The 16,823-nt window shown below is 60.0% G+C and overlaps 1 protein-coding gene across 1 annotated transcript in view; it reads right to left on the bottom strand.

Moving 5' to 3' along the window:
- EPPK1 (epiplakin 1) overlaps positions 1-14,836 on the bottom strand; it is a 38,455-nt gene extending 23,619 nt beyond the window's left edge. Inside the window, 2 exon segments of the mRNA XM_075747207.1 lie at positions 1-10,724; positions 14,785-14,836. Coding sequence (XP_075603322.1) covers positions 1-10,689 — 10,689 coding nt within the window. The 5' untranslated portion in view covers positions 10,690-10,724; positions 14,785-14,836.
- Positions 14,837-16,823: the final 1,987 nt, after the last annotated feature.

Here is a 16,823-nt window from a genome sequence, read left to right as displayed (position 1 = left end):
GATGATGCCCGAGTCCGCCAGGTCCGAGGCCGTCACCTGCCTCCTGAGGCCCGTGAATTTCACGTTGCTGCTCCGCTCCACCGCCTCCTCGATGAGGACGGTGAGGAGCCTTGCCAGCTCGTCCAGCGCCAGGCTCCCGGCCCGGACCTTGCCCAGCAGCTCCTGCCTCTTTGCCTCGGAGACGTACTTGGAGAAGAGGAGCTCCCACAGGGAGACCTTCCTGCCGTGGAAGCCGCCCGCCGAGACCTCAACGGTGCGGGACTTCAGGGACCGCTCCAGCTCCAGCTCCCGCTCCCGCTCCTGCTCCCGCTCCCGCTCCCGCTCCCGCTCCCGCTCCCGCTCCCGCCGGGAGTCCGTGGCCTCGCCATTCTCGGCCGCCGGCGGCGGGGCCTCCCGCTGCGTCGGCTTGCGGGCCAGGGCAGCGCCGTGGCCCTGGCCCTCAGCCCCGGTGACGATGGTGGTGAGGAGCGTGATCATCTCCGAGATGGTGACCGTCCCCGCCTTGTACCTCCGGAGGAGGTCCTGGCGCCGGTGGTCGGGGACGTAGCGGGAGAAGAGGAGCTCCCAGACTGTGACGCTCTGGCCCTGGAAGAGCCCCACGCTGACGGTGGTGCGGGCGGCCTGCAGGGCTTTCCGGGCGTCCTCGGTCAGCTGGTAGAGCACGGAGCCCTTGTCCATCAGCTGGAGCATGAGCAGCCCCGTGTCCGGGTCGGGCACGCAGCGGCGGAGGAGCTGCATGTAGGTGAGGTTCTCGTGGGTGTTGGGGTCGAAGAAGCCCTTGGTGTCGTCGGTGGGGTCGGAGAGGATCTGGTTCATCTCGTGGTCAAAGTAGCCGCGCCGGTAGGCCACCTCCACGGGGAGGCGGTGGCTGTGCACGGGGTCGATGATGCCGCCGGTGGCGATCTGGGCCTCGAGCAGGCGGATGCCGTGCTCCTTGACGATGAGCTCCTTCTTCATGGCCTGGAAGAGGGAGATCTGGTCGCCGGTGTAGGGGTCGGTGTAGCCCGTCACGGCCCTCTCGGCCGACAGGAGCTTCTCGTGCAGCTCGCTGCCCACCAGCCCGGACGAGACGGCCTCGTCCACGGAGAGCTTCTTGTTGGCGAGCGGGTCAATGACGAAGCCGGTGGCAGCCTGCGCCTCCAGCAGCACCAGGGCCGTGCCCTGCCTCAGGATGCCCTTCCACATGGCCTGGTAGATGCTCATCTTCTCCACCTTGGCGGGGTCGGCCTTGGAGGGCACCAGCACGCCGGCGATGCAGCCCGTGCCGTCCAGGTAGCGCTTGACGGAGGCCATTTCCGTCACCTCCTCCACCGTCTTGGAGCCCTGGACGAGGTCGGCCAGCGTGTCCTTGTCGATGATGCCCGAGTCCGCCAGGTCCGAGGCCGTCACCTGCCTCCTGAGGCCCGTGAATTTCACGTTGCTGCTCCGCTCCACCGCCTCCTCGATGAGGACGGTGAGGAGCCTTGCCAGCTCGTCCAGCGCCAGGCTCCCGGCCCGGACCTTGCCCAGCAGCTCCTGCCTCTTTGCCTCGGAGACGTACTTGGAGAAGAGGAGCTCCCACAGGGAGACCTTCCTGCCGTGGAAGCCGCCCGCCGAGACCTCAACGGTGCGGGACTTCAGGGACCGCTCCAGCTCCAGCTCCCGCTCCCGCTCCTGCTCCCGCTCCCGCTCCCGCTCCCGCTCCCGCTCCCGCTCCCGCCGGGAGTCCGTGGCCTCGCCATTCTCGGCCGCCGGCGGCGGGGCCTCCCGCTGCGTCGGCTTGCGGGCCAGGGCAGCGCCGTGGCCCTGGCCCTCAGCCCCGGTGACGATGGTGGTGAGGAGCGTGATCATCTCCGAGATGGTGACCGTCCCCGCCTTGTACCTCCGGAGGAGGTCCTGGCGCCGGTGGTCGGGGACGTAGCGGGAGAAGAGGAGCTCCCAGACTGTGACGCTCTGGCCCTGGAAGAGCCCCACGCTGACGGTGGTGCGGGCGGCCTGCAGGGCTTTCCGGGCGTCCTCGGTCAGCTGGTAGAGCACGGAGCCCTTGTCCATCAGCTGGAGCATGAGCAGCCCCGTGTCCGGGTCGGGCACGCAGCGGCGGAGGAGCTGCATGTAGGTGAGGTTCTCGTGGGTGTTGGGGTCGAAGAAGCCCTTGGTGTCGTCGGTGGGGTCGGAGAGGATCTGGTTCATCTCGTGGTCAAAGTAGCCGCGCCGGTAGGCCACCTCCACGGGGAGGCGGTGGCTGTGCACGGGGTCGATGATGCCGCCGGTGGCGATCTGGGCCTCGAGCAGGCGGATGCCGTGCTCCTTGACGATGAGCTCCTTCTTCATGGCCTGGAAGAGGGAGATCTGGTCGCCGGTGTAGGGGTCGGTGTAGCCCGTCACGGCCCTCTCGGCCGACAGGAGCTTCTCGTGCAGCTCGCTGCCCACCAGCCCGGACGAGACGGCCTCGTCCACGGAGAGCTTCTTGTTGGCGAGCGGGTCAATGACGAAGCCGGTGGCAGCCTGCGCCTCCAGCAGCACCAGGGCCGTGCCCTGCCTCAGGATGCCCTTCCACATGGCCTGGTAGATGCTCATCTTCTCCACCTTGGCGGGGTCGGCCTTGGAGGGCACCAGCACGCCGGCGATGCAGCCCGTGCCGTCCAGGTAGCGCTTGACGGAGGCCATTTCCGTCACCTCCTCCACCGTCTTGGAGCCCTGGACGAGGTCGGCCAGCGTGTCCTTGTCGATGATGCCCGAGTCCGCCAGGTCCGAGGCCGTCACCTGCCTCCTGAGGCCCGTGAATTTCACGTTGCTGCTCCGCTCCACCGCCTCCTCGATGAGGACAGTGAGGAGCCTTGCCAGCTCGTCCAGCGCCAGGCTCCCGGCCCGGACCTTGCCCAGCAGCTCCTGCCTCTTTGCCTCGGAGACGTACTTGGAGAAGAGGAGCTCCCACAGGGAGACCTTCCTGCCGTGGAAGCCGCCCGCCGAGACCTCAACGGTGCGGGACTTCAGGGACCGCTCCAGCTCCAGCTCCCGCTCCCGCTCCTGCTCCCGCTCCCGCTCCCGCTCCCGCTCCCGCTCCCGCTCCCGCCGGGAGTCCGTGGCCTCGCCATTCTCGGCCGCCGGCGGCGGGGCCTCCCGCTGCGTCGGCTTGCGGGCCAGGGCAGCGCCGTGGCCCTGGCCCTCAGCCCCGGTGACGATGGTGGTGAGGAGCGTGATCATCTCCGAGATGGTGACCGTCCCCGCCTTGTACCTCCGGAGGAGGTCCTGGCGCCGGTGGTCGGGGACGTAGCGGGAGAAGAGGAGCTCCCAGACTGTGACGCTCTGGCCCTGGAAGAGCCCCACGCTGACGGTGGTGCGGGCGGCCTGCAGGGCTTTCCGGGCGTCCTCGGTCAGCTGGTAGAGCACGGAGCCCTTGTCCATCAGCTGGAGCATGAGCAGCCCCGTGTCCGGGTCGGGCACGCAGCGGCGGAGGAGCTGCATGTAGGTGAGGTTCTCGTGGGTGTTGGGGTCGAAGAAGCCCTTGGTGTCGTCGGTGGGGTCGGAGAGGATCTGGTTCATCTCGTGGTCAAAGTAGCCGCGCCGGTAGGCCACCTCCACGGGGAGGCGGTGGCTGTGCACGGGGTCGATGATGCCGCCGGTGGCGATCTGGGCCTCGAGCAGGCGGATGCCGTGCTCCTTGACGATGAGCTCCTTCTTCATGGCCTGGAAAAGCGACATCTTCTGCGCCGTGCACGGGTCGGTGTAGCCTGTCACAGCCCTCTCTGCACAAAGTAGTTTTTTCTGTAACTCGCTGCCCACCAGCCCGGACGAGACGGCCTCGTCCACGGAGAGCTTCTTGTTGGCGAGCGGGTCAATGATGAAGCCGGTGGCAGCCTGCGCCTCCAGCAGCACCAGTGCTGTCCCTGGTCTTAGGATGCCCTTCCACATGGCCTGGTAGATGCTCATCTTCTCCACCTTGGCGGGGTCGGCCTTGGAGGGCACCAGCACACCGGCGATGCTTCCAGTTCCCTCAAGGTATCTTCTCACACTATCCATTTGTGCTATTTCTTGTGCCGTTTCTTTTCCTTCATGAAGTTTTTCCATTGTTTCTTCTGTTATTATCTGTGCACTGACAAGTTCTGATGCTGTTATTTGTTGTCTAAGTCCTTGGAACCAGATATCACTTCTGTCCTCTTCTTTTTTTTTGATGATATTTAGTATTGTTTCAATGATTCCTTGTAGAATGTGATGGGATTCCTGTTTATATTTTTTCACCAGTTCTTTTCTTTTCTCTTCACTGATGTACTCAGAACAGAGAAGTTCCCACAGTGATAATACACGTCCTTTGTATTTTCCAACAGGCACTTGAACCTTTTTAGACAACAGGGAATTTTTTGTTTGCTCATCAATGTAGAAATAGTCATCTTCTTTTTCCATAACCTGCAGCAGGTACAATCCACTATCTCTGTCTTTGGAACATCTCTTTAGTAGCTGGCTGTAACTGATTTTCTCATGAGTGTTTGGATCTATAAAACCTTTGCTTCCGTGATCTGGATCAGAAAGTAGAAGAAACATTTCCTCATCCAAGTAGCCACGCCGGTAGGCCACCTCCACGGGGAGGCGGTGGCTGTGCACGGGATCGATGATGCCGCCGGTGGCTATCTGGGCCTCGAGCAGGCGGATGCCATGCTCCTTGACTATTATCTTTTGCCTTATGGCCTGGAAGAGGGATAATTTATTTCCTGCATGAGTATCTGTGTATCCTGTCACAGCTTTCTCTGCTGATAGGAGTTTCTTGTGCAAGTTGCTACCCACCAGCCCAGACGAGGCAGCCTCATCTACTGAGAACTTCTTATTTTTCAGTGGGTCAATGAGAAAACCAGTGGCAGCCTGTGCCTCCAGCAGCCCTAGTGCACATTGCTCTGTGAGTAGACCCTTCTCCAGGGCCTGGTAGATGCTCATCTTTTCTTTCCTTGATGGGATTAGAACCCCAGCAATGCATCCAGTGCCATCCAAGTATCTTTTGATGGTGTCCTTCTTTGTGAGGCTGGCAAGTGTGAGACTCCCATCCTGCAGCTGATCTAGAGTTTTCTTGTCAATTATTTCAGAGTTAAACAATTCTGATATTGACACATCCCCCCGGAGTCCTTTAACCTTGAGGGCTTCTGCTCTTTTCTCTGTATCCTCAACTATTTTGAGGATGAGGGCTATAAGATCTTCCAGCGTGAGGGTTTTGCATTTGTACTGCATCACTAGTTCTTTCCTTTTCTGCTCAGAGATGTAATGAGAGCAGAGGATTTCCCAGATGGAAACCATTTGGTCTTTAAACTTTCCAACTTTCACTTCAAGGGGCTTTGAGCGGAAAACCTTTTTGGTACATTCATCAATGTAGAAGTACTTTCCTCCTTCCTGAACAACTTGTAGCATGTACAATCCAGTCTCTGAATCTTGGACACATCTCTCCAGGAGCTGCATGTAGGTGAGGTTCTCGTGGGTGTTGGGGTCAAAGAAGCCCTTGGTGTCGTCGGTGGGGTCGGAGAGGATCTGGTTCATCTCTTGGTCAAAGTAGCCACGCTGGTAGGCCACCTCCACGGGGAGGCGGTGGCTGTGCACGGGGTCGATGATGCCGCCGGTGGCAATCTGGGCCTCAAGCAGGCGGATGCCATGGCTTTTCACAATCAGTCCTTGGTTCATAGCTTCAAACAGGGACATTGGGGCTTTTGTGTAGGGGTCAGTGTAGCCTGTCACAGCTCTTTCTGCAGAGAGTAGCTTTTCAAATATCTCCCCTCCAATTAGACCTTCAGTTAATGCTTCCTCCACTGAAAACTTCTTGTTTTTCTCTGGGTCAATAATGTAGCCAGTGGCAGCCTGCGCCTCCAGCAGCACCAATGCTGTCCCTGGCCTCAGGATGCCCTTCCTCATGGCGTGGTAGATGCTCATCTTCACATTGCTTGGCTGTATAAGGACCCCTGCTATGAAATTGCTGCCTTCCAGGTACCTGCGGACAGAGTCCATTTCAGTGACTTCTTTGACTGTTTTCTTCCCCTGGTTGAGCTCATCGAGGGTTTTTTTGTCTATAAGTTGAGACTGGAAGAGGTCACTGGCAGATACTTTTTTCCGCAGACCCTTGAATGCAAACTTCTTGCCCTGCGCCTCAGTCTCTTTGATGATTGTGATGACAATTGTTATGATTTCATGTAGTACTTCAGTGTTCTCATCTTTGTACTTTTGCACTAGCTCTCTTCTTTTGCTGTCTGAGAGGTATTCAGAGTTGAGAAGGTCCCAGACTGACACTGTCTGTCCTTTGAACCGCCCTATGTTGACACAAACAGTCACAGATTTCAGCACCTCAACGGTTTGTTCATCGACACAGAACATCGCGTTTTCTGACAGAGGAAGGAGCCAGAGATCTGACTCAGGCTCATGAATGCACCTGTCCTTCAGCTGCTGGTAAGTCACATTCTCCTTTGTGTTTGGATCAAAAAAGATTCTGGTGCTGTCATTCAGCTGAGAGAGGGTTTGGTTCAGGTCGTCATCATAGAAGCCATATCTGCATGCAGCCTGGAGTGGAAGGTGATGATGGTGAATGGGATCAATGACCCCTCCTGTGGCCAGCTGGGCCTCTAGCAAGGGAACAGCATCTCCCAGGGGAATCAGCTCTTTCCTGAGCGCTTGACATATTGAGATGGAGGTCCCTGTGTAGGGGTCTGTGTAGCCAGTCACTGCCCTCTCAGCTAGAAGGAGTTTCTCGGTGAGCTCTTCACCAACCACACCTGCTTTCACAGCATCCCTCACGCTAAGTCTCCGGTTTGTAGCTGGGTCAGTTAGGTATCCTGTGGCTGCCTGAGCTTCTAGCAGCCTCAGAGCAGCCCCAGGGAGGAGGAGATTGTTTTTCATGGCATCATAAAAGCTCATCTTCTTTTTGGATGCCTCTATGAATACTCCGGCAATGCTGCCTGTGCCCTGCAAGTACCTCTTCACACTCTCCATCGCAGCCACTTCCTCAGGAGTTCTTATGCCCTGAGCCAGTTCTTCAAACGTCTTCTCAGTAATGATGCCAGCATCCAGCAGCCAGACTGCTGGGACACTGCCCCGCAACCCTTCCAAGGTGATGTGGGTGTGGGCTTTCATTTCCATCTCCCCAACCAGTCTGAGCACAAGAGCAACCAGCTGCTGCAGCGACATTTCCTCAGACCGGAACTTCTCCACGAAGTCACTCCTCTGTTCCTCAGTGAAATACCCAGAGTGAACTAGCTCCCAGAGGGAGAGCCCTTTTTCCTTTACCACAGTTTCCTTAAAAATCTGCTGGATTTGTTCATCGGTATAGGCAGGAGCAGCTGTCTGTGGTAGAGGCAGCAAGTGGAAGCCGGAGATCTCATCCTTCTGGCAGCGCTTGATTAGCTCAGCATAGGTCATGGTCTCTTTGCTGTCTGGGGCACAGAAGGCTCTGTTGTTGTCACTGGGCTTAGAAAGGGCCTTGTTTGTGTCCTCATCCAGGCATCCTCGCTTCTGGGCACATTCTACAGGGATATAGTGGCCGCATGTTGGGTCAATGATGCCTCCTGTAGCCATCTGCACCTCCATCAACTGCATCGCCTGTTTGTCAGCAATCAGGCCCTTCTTCATTGCCTGGAAGAGGGGTATCTTCTTGCCCGTGAAAGGATCTTTATAGCCTGTTACAGCCCCTTCTGCATGCTGCAGCTTCTCATGGACTTCTGGCCCAATGACTCCCTCCTTGATGGCATCATCCACACAGAGTTTCTGGTTGTTCACTGGGTCAATGATGAAGCCTGTGGCAGCCTGGGCCTCTAGCAGTGGGAGGGCTACTCCTGGGACCATGATGTTTTTCTTCATGGCCTCGTAAATGCTTATTCTCTGGTTTGATGGCTGGAGTACAATCCCCCCGATGCTGCCAGAGCCATAGAGGTACTTTCTGACAGAGTTCATGTGCAGGACTTCCTCCGGTGTGATGGATCCCTCCAACACCTTCTCAAACAGGGCCTTGTCAATGACACCTGTTTCCATCAGGTGGTAAGCACTGACGCTACCTCTCATGGCTGGGAACTTGATGGGGGCCCATTTTTTCATTTCCTCCTCTAGCATGATTCGAATTTGCTCTAGGGTGAGCTTCCTCAGCTGGTAGTGGTTGAATATCTCTCGGCGCCTCCCCTCACTGAAGTACTCCGAGTTCAGCAGGTCCCACATGGACACCTTCTCCCCTCGTAACCGCCCAAACCTGACCGGCAGCCAGGAGCTCCTGAACACCTGTCTGGTGGCATCATCAATGAACTGGCGCTTCCTGCTGTTCAGGGGAAGGAGGCAGAGCCCAGTGTTTGGCTCTGTGATGCACTTCTCCTTCAGCTGCAGGTAGGTGAGGTTCTCATGGGTGTTGGGGTCAAAGAAGCCCTTGGTATCATCACTGGGATCAGAAAGGATTAAGTTCATCTTCTTGTCAAAGTAGCCACGCCGGTAGGCCACCTCCACGGGGATGCGGTGGCTGTTGATGGGATCGATGATGCCACCAGTGGCGATCTGGGCCTCAAGCAGGCGGATAGCGTGCTCCTTGACGATGAGCTCCTTCTTCATGGCCTGGAAGAGAGAGATCTTGTTCCCTGAGTAAGGATCTCTGTAGCCGGTGACTGATTTCTCTGCAGTCAGTAGCTTGTCATAAACATCTGGGCCAATGACGTTGGCTCTTAATGCCTCATCCACAGAATACCTTTTGTTGGCAGCTGGGTCAATGACAAATCCAGTAGCAGCCTGTGCCTCCAGGAGGATCAGTGACGTTCCTGGCCTTAAAAGTCCTTTCCGTTTTGCCTGGTAGATGCTGATCTTCTCCTGGGAGTCCGGAAGCAGGAGCCCACCAATGCTACCTGTCCCTTGCAGGTACTTCCTGACAGTGTCCATGCTGACAACTTCTTTGGCTGATGTTTCTCCCTCCTTCAATTTCTTAAACAAATCTTTGTTGATGATTTCAGAGCTCAGGAGCTGGTCAGCTGTCACCCGGTCCCTCAGTCCTTCAAAGGTGACATTAGCAGTGGAAGCCATTTCCTCAATGGTGGCACTGACTGCCTTACCCAATTCTTGCATAGAGAGTGTTCCTGCAAGGTACTGCTGGGTGAGAGCAGCTCTTTGCTCACTCTGGATGTAGTCTGAGAAGAGAAGTTTCCAGAGAGACACCGACTTTCCCTTGAATTTACCTAAAGCAATGGGTACCTGTGTGTTTTCCAGAGCTGCTTGGGTCCTATGGTCAAAGAACAGGTGGGTTCCCTCGGATCCTTCTTTGCTGTCTCCATCAAGTGGCAGCAGAAGGAGCCCCGTGCTGGGATCAGTGACACAGCGCTTGAGAAGGTCTGCGTAGATCAGCTTCTCCTTGAAGCTGGGGTCAAAGAACCCTTTCATGTCATCAGTAGGACTGGAGAGGAGCTGTCTTGTGGCCTCGTCCAGGTACCCCCACTTGCAAGCTGTCTCTGTGGGGACACGGAGGTGCCTGCCTGGAGCAATTATACCCCCTGTGGCCATCTGAGCTTCCAGAAGGAAAATGCCATGGTCCTTGGGGATGAAGCCCTTCCTGATGGCTTGGAACAGAGAGAGCATTTCTCCAGTGTAGGGGTCCCTGTATCCGGTGATGGTCCTCTCAGCTGAAGACAGTTTCTCATGAAGCTCTGGGCCGATGAGACCGACCCTGACAGCCTCATCAACTGAGTAGCTTTTGTTCTTTATGGGGTCTGTCAGGCTGCCGGTGGAGGCCTGGACTTGCAGGAGCATCAGAGCAGCACCAGGCATGAGGAGATGCTCTCTCAGTGCCTGGTAAAGACTTTTCCGCTCACCAGAAGGCAGGACGACACCAGCCACACTCCTTGTCCCATGCAGGAACTGCTGAACGGAGTCATTCTCTGCTACCTCCTGGGCAGAAACTCTTCCCTCCTCAAGACTTCTGAACATGTCAGGGCCGATGATGCCAGAATCCAGCAGATCCCTGCTGCTCACCCTCCCTCCCAGCCCTGGGAATGTGATTTGCAGGGGCAAGAGGAGGAGGCCTGAGGCTGGATCAACAATACATCTCTTCATAAGCTCCATATAAGTGACTCTCTCCATAGTACTGGGGTTGAGGAACCCTTTGCTGTCCTCATTGCTGGGGTCAGAGAGGAGCTGGGTCATTTCTTCATCTAAAAATCCCCTCTCACAGGCAACATCTGCTGGGAGCCGGCAGCCAGTGGCTGGGTCAATGGTGCCTCCGGTTGCAATCTGGGCCTCTAGCAGCCGAGTACCTTGCTCCCTCCCAATCAGATCCTTCCGGATTGCCTGGTAGAGGGAGATTTTATCTTCTGTGTAGGGGTCTACAAAGCCAGTAGCAGCTTGCTCTGCAGAGAGCAGCCTCTCCTTCAGCTCCAGCCCCACCAGCCCCTGCTGCACGGCTTCTGCTACAGAGACATGCCTGTTCTTCACCGGGTCAGTGATGAAGCCCATGGCTGCCTGGGCCTCCAGAAGACAGAGTGCTGAATCCAGACTCAGGAGGTGCTCTCTGGTGGCATCATAAAAGCTCATTATCTTCTTTGAAGCCTCTACATACACTCCAGCAATGCTGCCAGCTGCCTCCAAGGGCTCACCTGAAGCATCCATCACCGTCACATCCCGGTCAGCTGCTTTTTTCTGTTTGCAAGGCAACACGTCCTGGTCCAAGTGGTTTGCTTCCTGGTGATGGATGGGGGCAGCATGGCCGTTCACTGCTGGCTTGCTCTCCATCCTCCCGCTGCACTCTTTTCACAGCTGTCAAGACCCTGGAGAGAAGGGAGAGAATGGGAAAGCTCTGTGAGAAATCAACTTTTCTATGGCTTGCATGCTAAACATGGGGAAAAAAAAGAAAAATAAATACCTTACAGGCAGGAGGAAGTAACAGGCAAGTGCTGAGCATGTTCAGGGCAGTGTGCTTGTCCCTGAACCTGACACGCTGAGCCAGACCTGCCAGAGGCCAGCACCCTCTGCATCCTGAGCTGTGTGCACTAGGACATCTCAGCGCAAGAGAGAGCCTGGAGTAGAAACACCAGTGGGACCTGTGTAGCACTGAGCTGAGGCAGGCCTGGCTCCTGTGAGGAGTAAAGCCCCCATGAGCTGACACATGCATCTGGCCACCAGTTTGTGCAGAGCTTCATAGGCCTGGAGGGCAGCGGGGCTTGGGGCAAAGCAGCAGCCAAAAGCTGCAATTCCCAGGGAGTACCAGCACTCGCTCAGGCTACTGCTGACACTGGTACAGGGATGAGCAAACCCCAAGCCAGCACAGAAAGGCTGCTCCCCTCTGCCAGGAACAGGAGGTCAGCTTGGAGCCCTGGCACACTTCCCACAGCAGCACCAGTCAGCAGGGGCTGGAGCCGCCAGGGAACCAAGAAGAAACCTCAGAGGCTCTTTGCCTGGTGCCCACTGCTGCACCGAGACGGGGTATCATCTGCCCTCCTTGCCTTGCTCAGAAAGTGTGGGAAGGGGGGGGGGGGGCAGCAGGAGAAGCGGGTGGGTGCAGCAGCCTGCACGGGGAGCGCACGGACCTGCATGCCTGCACTCGTGTTTCAAAAGCTCCTAGGCACGTTGGGATCAACCCTGATACAGCCGTTATACAGTCAAATTGTGGTGCTGGAGGGAGTATGAGGCCGCAGCACGCTGGGCTGTGCACACCAGAGGGCTGGAGGACGCTTGTGGCTGAGTATGGGCTGTGCAGAGCTCTGGGAGCCGCGTCAGCCACAGCCTCCGGGCTGTGCCTGCGGCATATGCTGCTGCAGCCAAGCCTCGCTGCCTGCAGCCTTGCGCAACAGGGTGTCCGTGCCCAGCACTGTCCAGTCCTTGGGCTGGAGGTCAGTCCTGCAGCAGGAGTCTGCAGGGTTGGAGCATGTTTGGAGCAGGAGAGCTGGGGTTGGAGCATGTCTGCGGGGTTGGAGAAGGAGCGATGGGCTGGCCCTGCTACCTTGGGGCAGCAGAGATGGCTCCTTATTCCCACGTGAATCCCATCCCCTGGCAGAGCCCGTGGCACCAGTGCAGAGTGGAGTGTCCCAGGGCAGGACCGGCCCTATGGAGGCAGGCGAGGCCACGGGGCTGAGCACAAAGCACTGCATCAGGCCAAGGAGACCCACACGCCTGAGCTGCTGCAGCCGAGCCGTCTGGGTCGCGGTGCTGCCTGCCAGCATCTCTGGACCCAGCTGCAAGGACACAGCCAGAGCAGGGCTACTCCCCTGATATGCACCGCTGTACGGGGAAGGGCACTGGCACAGCAGCTCCAGGGACAGCTGGAGCCACACTGCCCCTCCCGCAGCGGTCACACTGAATGGGGATGGTGCAGACCAGCCATATCTCCCTGCCTGGAGCTCGCAGACCCATGTCCTTCCCGGTGCTGCCAGTGTAAACACACCATGGAGCGAAGAGCTGCATGCCGGGGGCCCTGCTCACCACGGGACCAGCCTCTCCAACAGAGTGCTGCACACAGGGCTCCGTCCCTGTCTGCCCACACAGCTCGTCCCACGCCCCCCAGGCCAGGCCAGCACCTTTTCCTCACAAGGGCTCCTCCACCCCAGCTGCGCTCCAGGTTGGCTGCCCGTCCTGGAGGAAAGGTCCCAACAGGCGCTGGCTCTGTCCACCCGTGATGTCAGCGCGAGCGTGGCCGCACGGGCTTGGATCTGCCCAGGCAATGCTGTTTGTGTTTGCAGGTTCAGGACTGTACCCGGCTCTGGTGCCAAGAGGTGGGGATGGCAGGCGGGACAGCCATGGGGCGCTGCTTCTGCCTCTGGGAAGGGCCGTCCTGAGCAACAGAGTGTGAGGGGAGGAGGAGAGCAGAATCAGGACTTGGGGGTCTCTGCCTGGTGGGGGGGGCTGCTGTGGGGGGAGGGCAAGGGGCCCATCTTGCCGGCTGAGAGCACGGGGAGTTGCTCCATGCTGTGGGCTGTGAGCGAGGGGGTCCCCTGCCTTGCAGGGCTGTCTGTCTCTTCTGTCCCGCAGGCTCATGGTGGGTGCACACACCCACAGTGCTGGTGCTGGGCAGCCCTGAGCCTGGCACCACGCGCACACAGAACATGCAACGGGGCTCTGGCATCACCGGCCCTGCCCACCCCGGTCCTGGGGCCATGCCACCTTGTGGGGCTGGGAAAGCTGCTCCTGGCCCGGCAGCCCTTCCCTGGCAGATACACGCCGGGTTAGAAGGTGCAGGCTGAGCTGTGCCTGGGGGGAGCTGGGGTCAGCCCAGCCATGCCGTGGGCACAGGGCCGGGCAGCACCGCTGTGGCTGCGGTATCAGGAGAGCCCCAGGCAGATCCCCGCATGTCCCAGACCTGAGCTGGCCACTGTTACCAGAGTGCGGAGGGGTTTGGGCACTGCCACCCGTAACACTGCGGCAGCTTGGAAGCCCATTTCTCATTGGGGCTGGGGGGCCAGGGGCAGGAACCCCCGGGGGTTGAGGTGGACCCCCCTGCCCTCCTTGGGCAGGGGAGGAGGCAGTGGGTGTGCAGGCAGAGGAAGGACTCTTCTCCCTTCAGTCAGAAGGCGTCAGCCCCATGGAAACTTTTAGTAACTGACTCTGCCTACAAAACCAGGGAGATTCCTGGCAGAGGTTCAGGCGTTGGCACCTGCAGTCCTCCCCGGGGCCACGGTCTCTCCCCGACGCGGGCAGCTCTCCCTGGCAGCAGCAATCGCTGCTCCATGCCTTTCGCTTCTGACTGAGTCAGGAAATGTGCTGGCGCTGGCATGAGCCATGGCTCTGGATAGCATTGCACGCGTGCACACACAGCCCCTTTGCACCCACCGGCGCCGCGAGCCTGCGCGCACCTTCTACATGAGTCACCGCAGGCTGCTCTTCCTCGTACACCCAGCGTTTGCAGCCACAGCTGCCCCACATCCCATGGGACAACCCCGCACGTCTGCACCCACGGGGTGCACCAACAGGCCGGCACTGGCTGGGGAGGGAGAGGCTGCTGGGGGCCATGGGGAGGGACAGGGAGAAGGGACCGGTTTTACCGGCAGAGTGGGGGGGCATGTTTTCAGGGAGAGGGTGACGGAGGAGCTGTCTGACGGGGAAGGGGCAGCAGAGCCTTGGGAGGAGGCTGGGGCTGTGGGTGGGAGCCTGGAGGGGCTGGGGGCAGTCTGTGGGGAGAGCAGCAGAGAAGTTGTCCAGGGCAGTGACTGAAGGGCAATAGGCACAGGGAAGGTAGCTGGGGCACTTTGGGGGGCCCTGCTCCGAGCAGGGCTGGGGGCAGCCCAGCACTCCTTCCTGGGCAGGGCTGCCTGCCCAGCTGCCAGGGAGCAGGGGACACAGTGCCTGCGTCCCACCGACAGCCAGCGGCAGACTGCTGAACTGCCCTTTAGGCGCCTGGAGCTGCAGCCGTGGGATGGTGTCACACCCTGCCCACGGGAGGCAATACCACAGCACCATGTACCCACCACACTGGGTACCGTGGAATGGTGCTGCCAGCCCCCTGCATGCCTTGCCCCACTGTCTGCCCCTTCCTTGGTACCCGCCACCCCACTGAGCCCCACTGTGCCCGTCGGAGCCCTGGGAGCCGTCCTGCCTGGGCAGTCATCACCTCCCACCCCTGTCCCGGGGCATGCCAGGGTCAGGGACAAGCAACCTCCCTCTGTGCTTGGCCACGAGGGCCAGCGGTGCCTAGTGTGCCACAGCATCGTGCGGCTGTTGTCCTACGCCCATGGTCCCACCCTGGCACCTGGCTGCAGCCCAGCCAGGCCGGTGGGCGTGGGCAATGCCGCATTCCTCGCATACCCAGGACTTGTGGGAGCGCCTCTGTCCGCTGCGGCCCCCCCCGCGTGGCCCCACGATGGCCAGCCAGCCCTCTCTCCACCAGACCTCTCCTACCTGCCCACAGTGGTCACAGGACGGGCTCGCCCGGCAGGTGCCCACAGTCCCGCTGCTTTGCCGCTGCTTCCTGCCTGGGACCGGAGCACGTTTAAAACCTTGCCCTTCCCCGCCCCTGGGGATGACACACCAGCCCAGCCCTGCCAGAAACACCCGGGCCAGCCCTCCCCACGGCTTCCCTCTGGGTGCCCCCTAGCAGGGGGTCCGGCTGCACTCAGGCCCTGCAGCCCCATCACCCTCCCGGCACCACGCCCCTGCGGGTGCAGGACAAGGGCAGGGCTGTGAGCAGGGCGAGAGGTTCGCCGGTCCCAAGATGACTGCAGTGCGGGCAGATGGCCTTGTCCCGGCAGGCAGCCGTTTGCTCAGGTAGCACCCTCTGCAAAGGAGGCGAGAGAAAGTGGGGAGAGACCTCCATGGGGCAAGCGTGCCTGCGCTGTGCTCGTCCCAAGCAGCCTCTCATCCTTCTCCCCATCGCCCCGTAACCATCCCCTATGCCAGCAGCCCTGGCAATGCCCCTGCGCCTTGTCCTGGTGGTGGCTCCCACCCTGCCTCTCTCCTCCCCGGCAGCCCTCAACACCCAAGCCCACTGCGCGTCTGTTTCCCGTCGAAGCCGCCGTGCTGTCGCGTCTATCCGGCCAGACTCCGAGGCTGCAGCTGCAGGGCTGACAGACCCCAGACTTCCAGCTGCGGGCCTGACCCTGGCACCACGGCAGCTGGGGTGGAGAGGTGGACCCTTCCCTGCTCCCCCAAACTTGCCCACATCCCTGGATGTGCACATGGAACCTGAATTGCCCAAAACATGCCCGAGCCACCCCGTTGCCACCTGAGTCACCCAAACATCCCTGCCCTGCCTCTGTCACCAGCCCCACGCCCTCTCCCCGGACCCCACACCCAGCCCCACACTCAGCTCCCTGCTCCGCCCCAAGCACCCCCTCTCCTCTCCCCAGTGCCATGGGCTCTCAGTGGGCCCCAAAGGAGCAGCGGGCACCGCACATGGGGAAGGGAACCTTTGGGGACACCGGGCGCTGGGGGTCACGCTGCAGCCCCCTCCCGGTGCCAGCCCTGCGGGGCGATGAGCTGAGGAAGGGATGCGCACCGCTTGGGCAAGATGTTTATGGGGTGTGGGAGTGTGTTGTCTGGAGAGCTGCCGGTATCCAGGCTCAGGGCTGGCTGGGCGAGCCTGCAGCATGGCACGGCGTGGTCCGGCAGGCCCACGGCCCTGGCGTGGGCTGCGGGTGCGACTAACCCTGGCAGTGGCGGTGCACCCCATGTGAAAGGGCATTCCTCACAGAATGGCACAGATGAACATCCAGGCAGGAGCCTCCTCTGCACCCCCTGCTTGGGCACCACCAGGCTGGTGGTCCTGGGAGGGCAGAGGGACCCTCAGGAGCGTGTCACCCCAGAGCTGCATGAGGTGCAGGGCCGAGAGCGGGGCTGGCCCAGACGATGCCCCAGACCCATGAGGCAATGTCTGGGGCAGGGCTGGCAGCCGCCGCTGTACCTGTCCCTGTTCCTGTGGCATATGGAGAATAGATTGCATCCCAGAAACCAGCGTGGCTTTCCAAAGTCTGCACAGGCACCATCAACGGTTGTTGCAGAGCTGTCACTCCTGGGATGTGCCGAGAAGCCTTAATCCAAAGGCAAACAGGGATGAGTGCTCGCCACCGCTGCAGTGGGCTCGGCACCAGCATGCTGGAGCGGTGCCATCGCCGCAGAGCTTCCCACTGGCGTGGCTGCAGGGACACTGACCCGCTCACCCTCCGGTGGGGTCTGGGCCAGTGGTGCCCCCCTGCACCCTCCCTGGGTCCTGCCAGCCTGCACTGGGAGCAAGGACAGCCCCAGGGCTGCAGCGGGGCCAGGCACGGGCACAGCCGGCCAGTGACCGGGGAGGCTGGCACGGGTGGCTGATGGGGCATCGTCTCCCTGCCTTGCTGCGGGGACAGGCAGGACAGGCCCCTGTCCCCGGCGCTGCGGCTGCTCACACAGGAACCGGTGCACCGCGGTGGGCCGTGCTGGGCTGCGCTGGGTTCTTCTGTGCT

This window comes from Balearica regulorum, chromosome 2 (assembly GCF_011004875.1).
Source record: "Balearica regulorum gibbericeps isolate bBalReg1 chromosome 2, bBalReg1.pri, whole genome shotgun sequence".
NCBI lineage: Eukaryota > Metazoa > Chordata > Aves > Gruiformes > Gruidae > Balearica > Balearica regulorum.
This window is presented reverse-complemented; position numbering and strand designations above follow the sequence as displayed.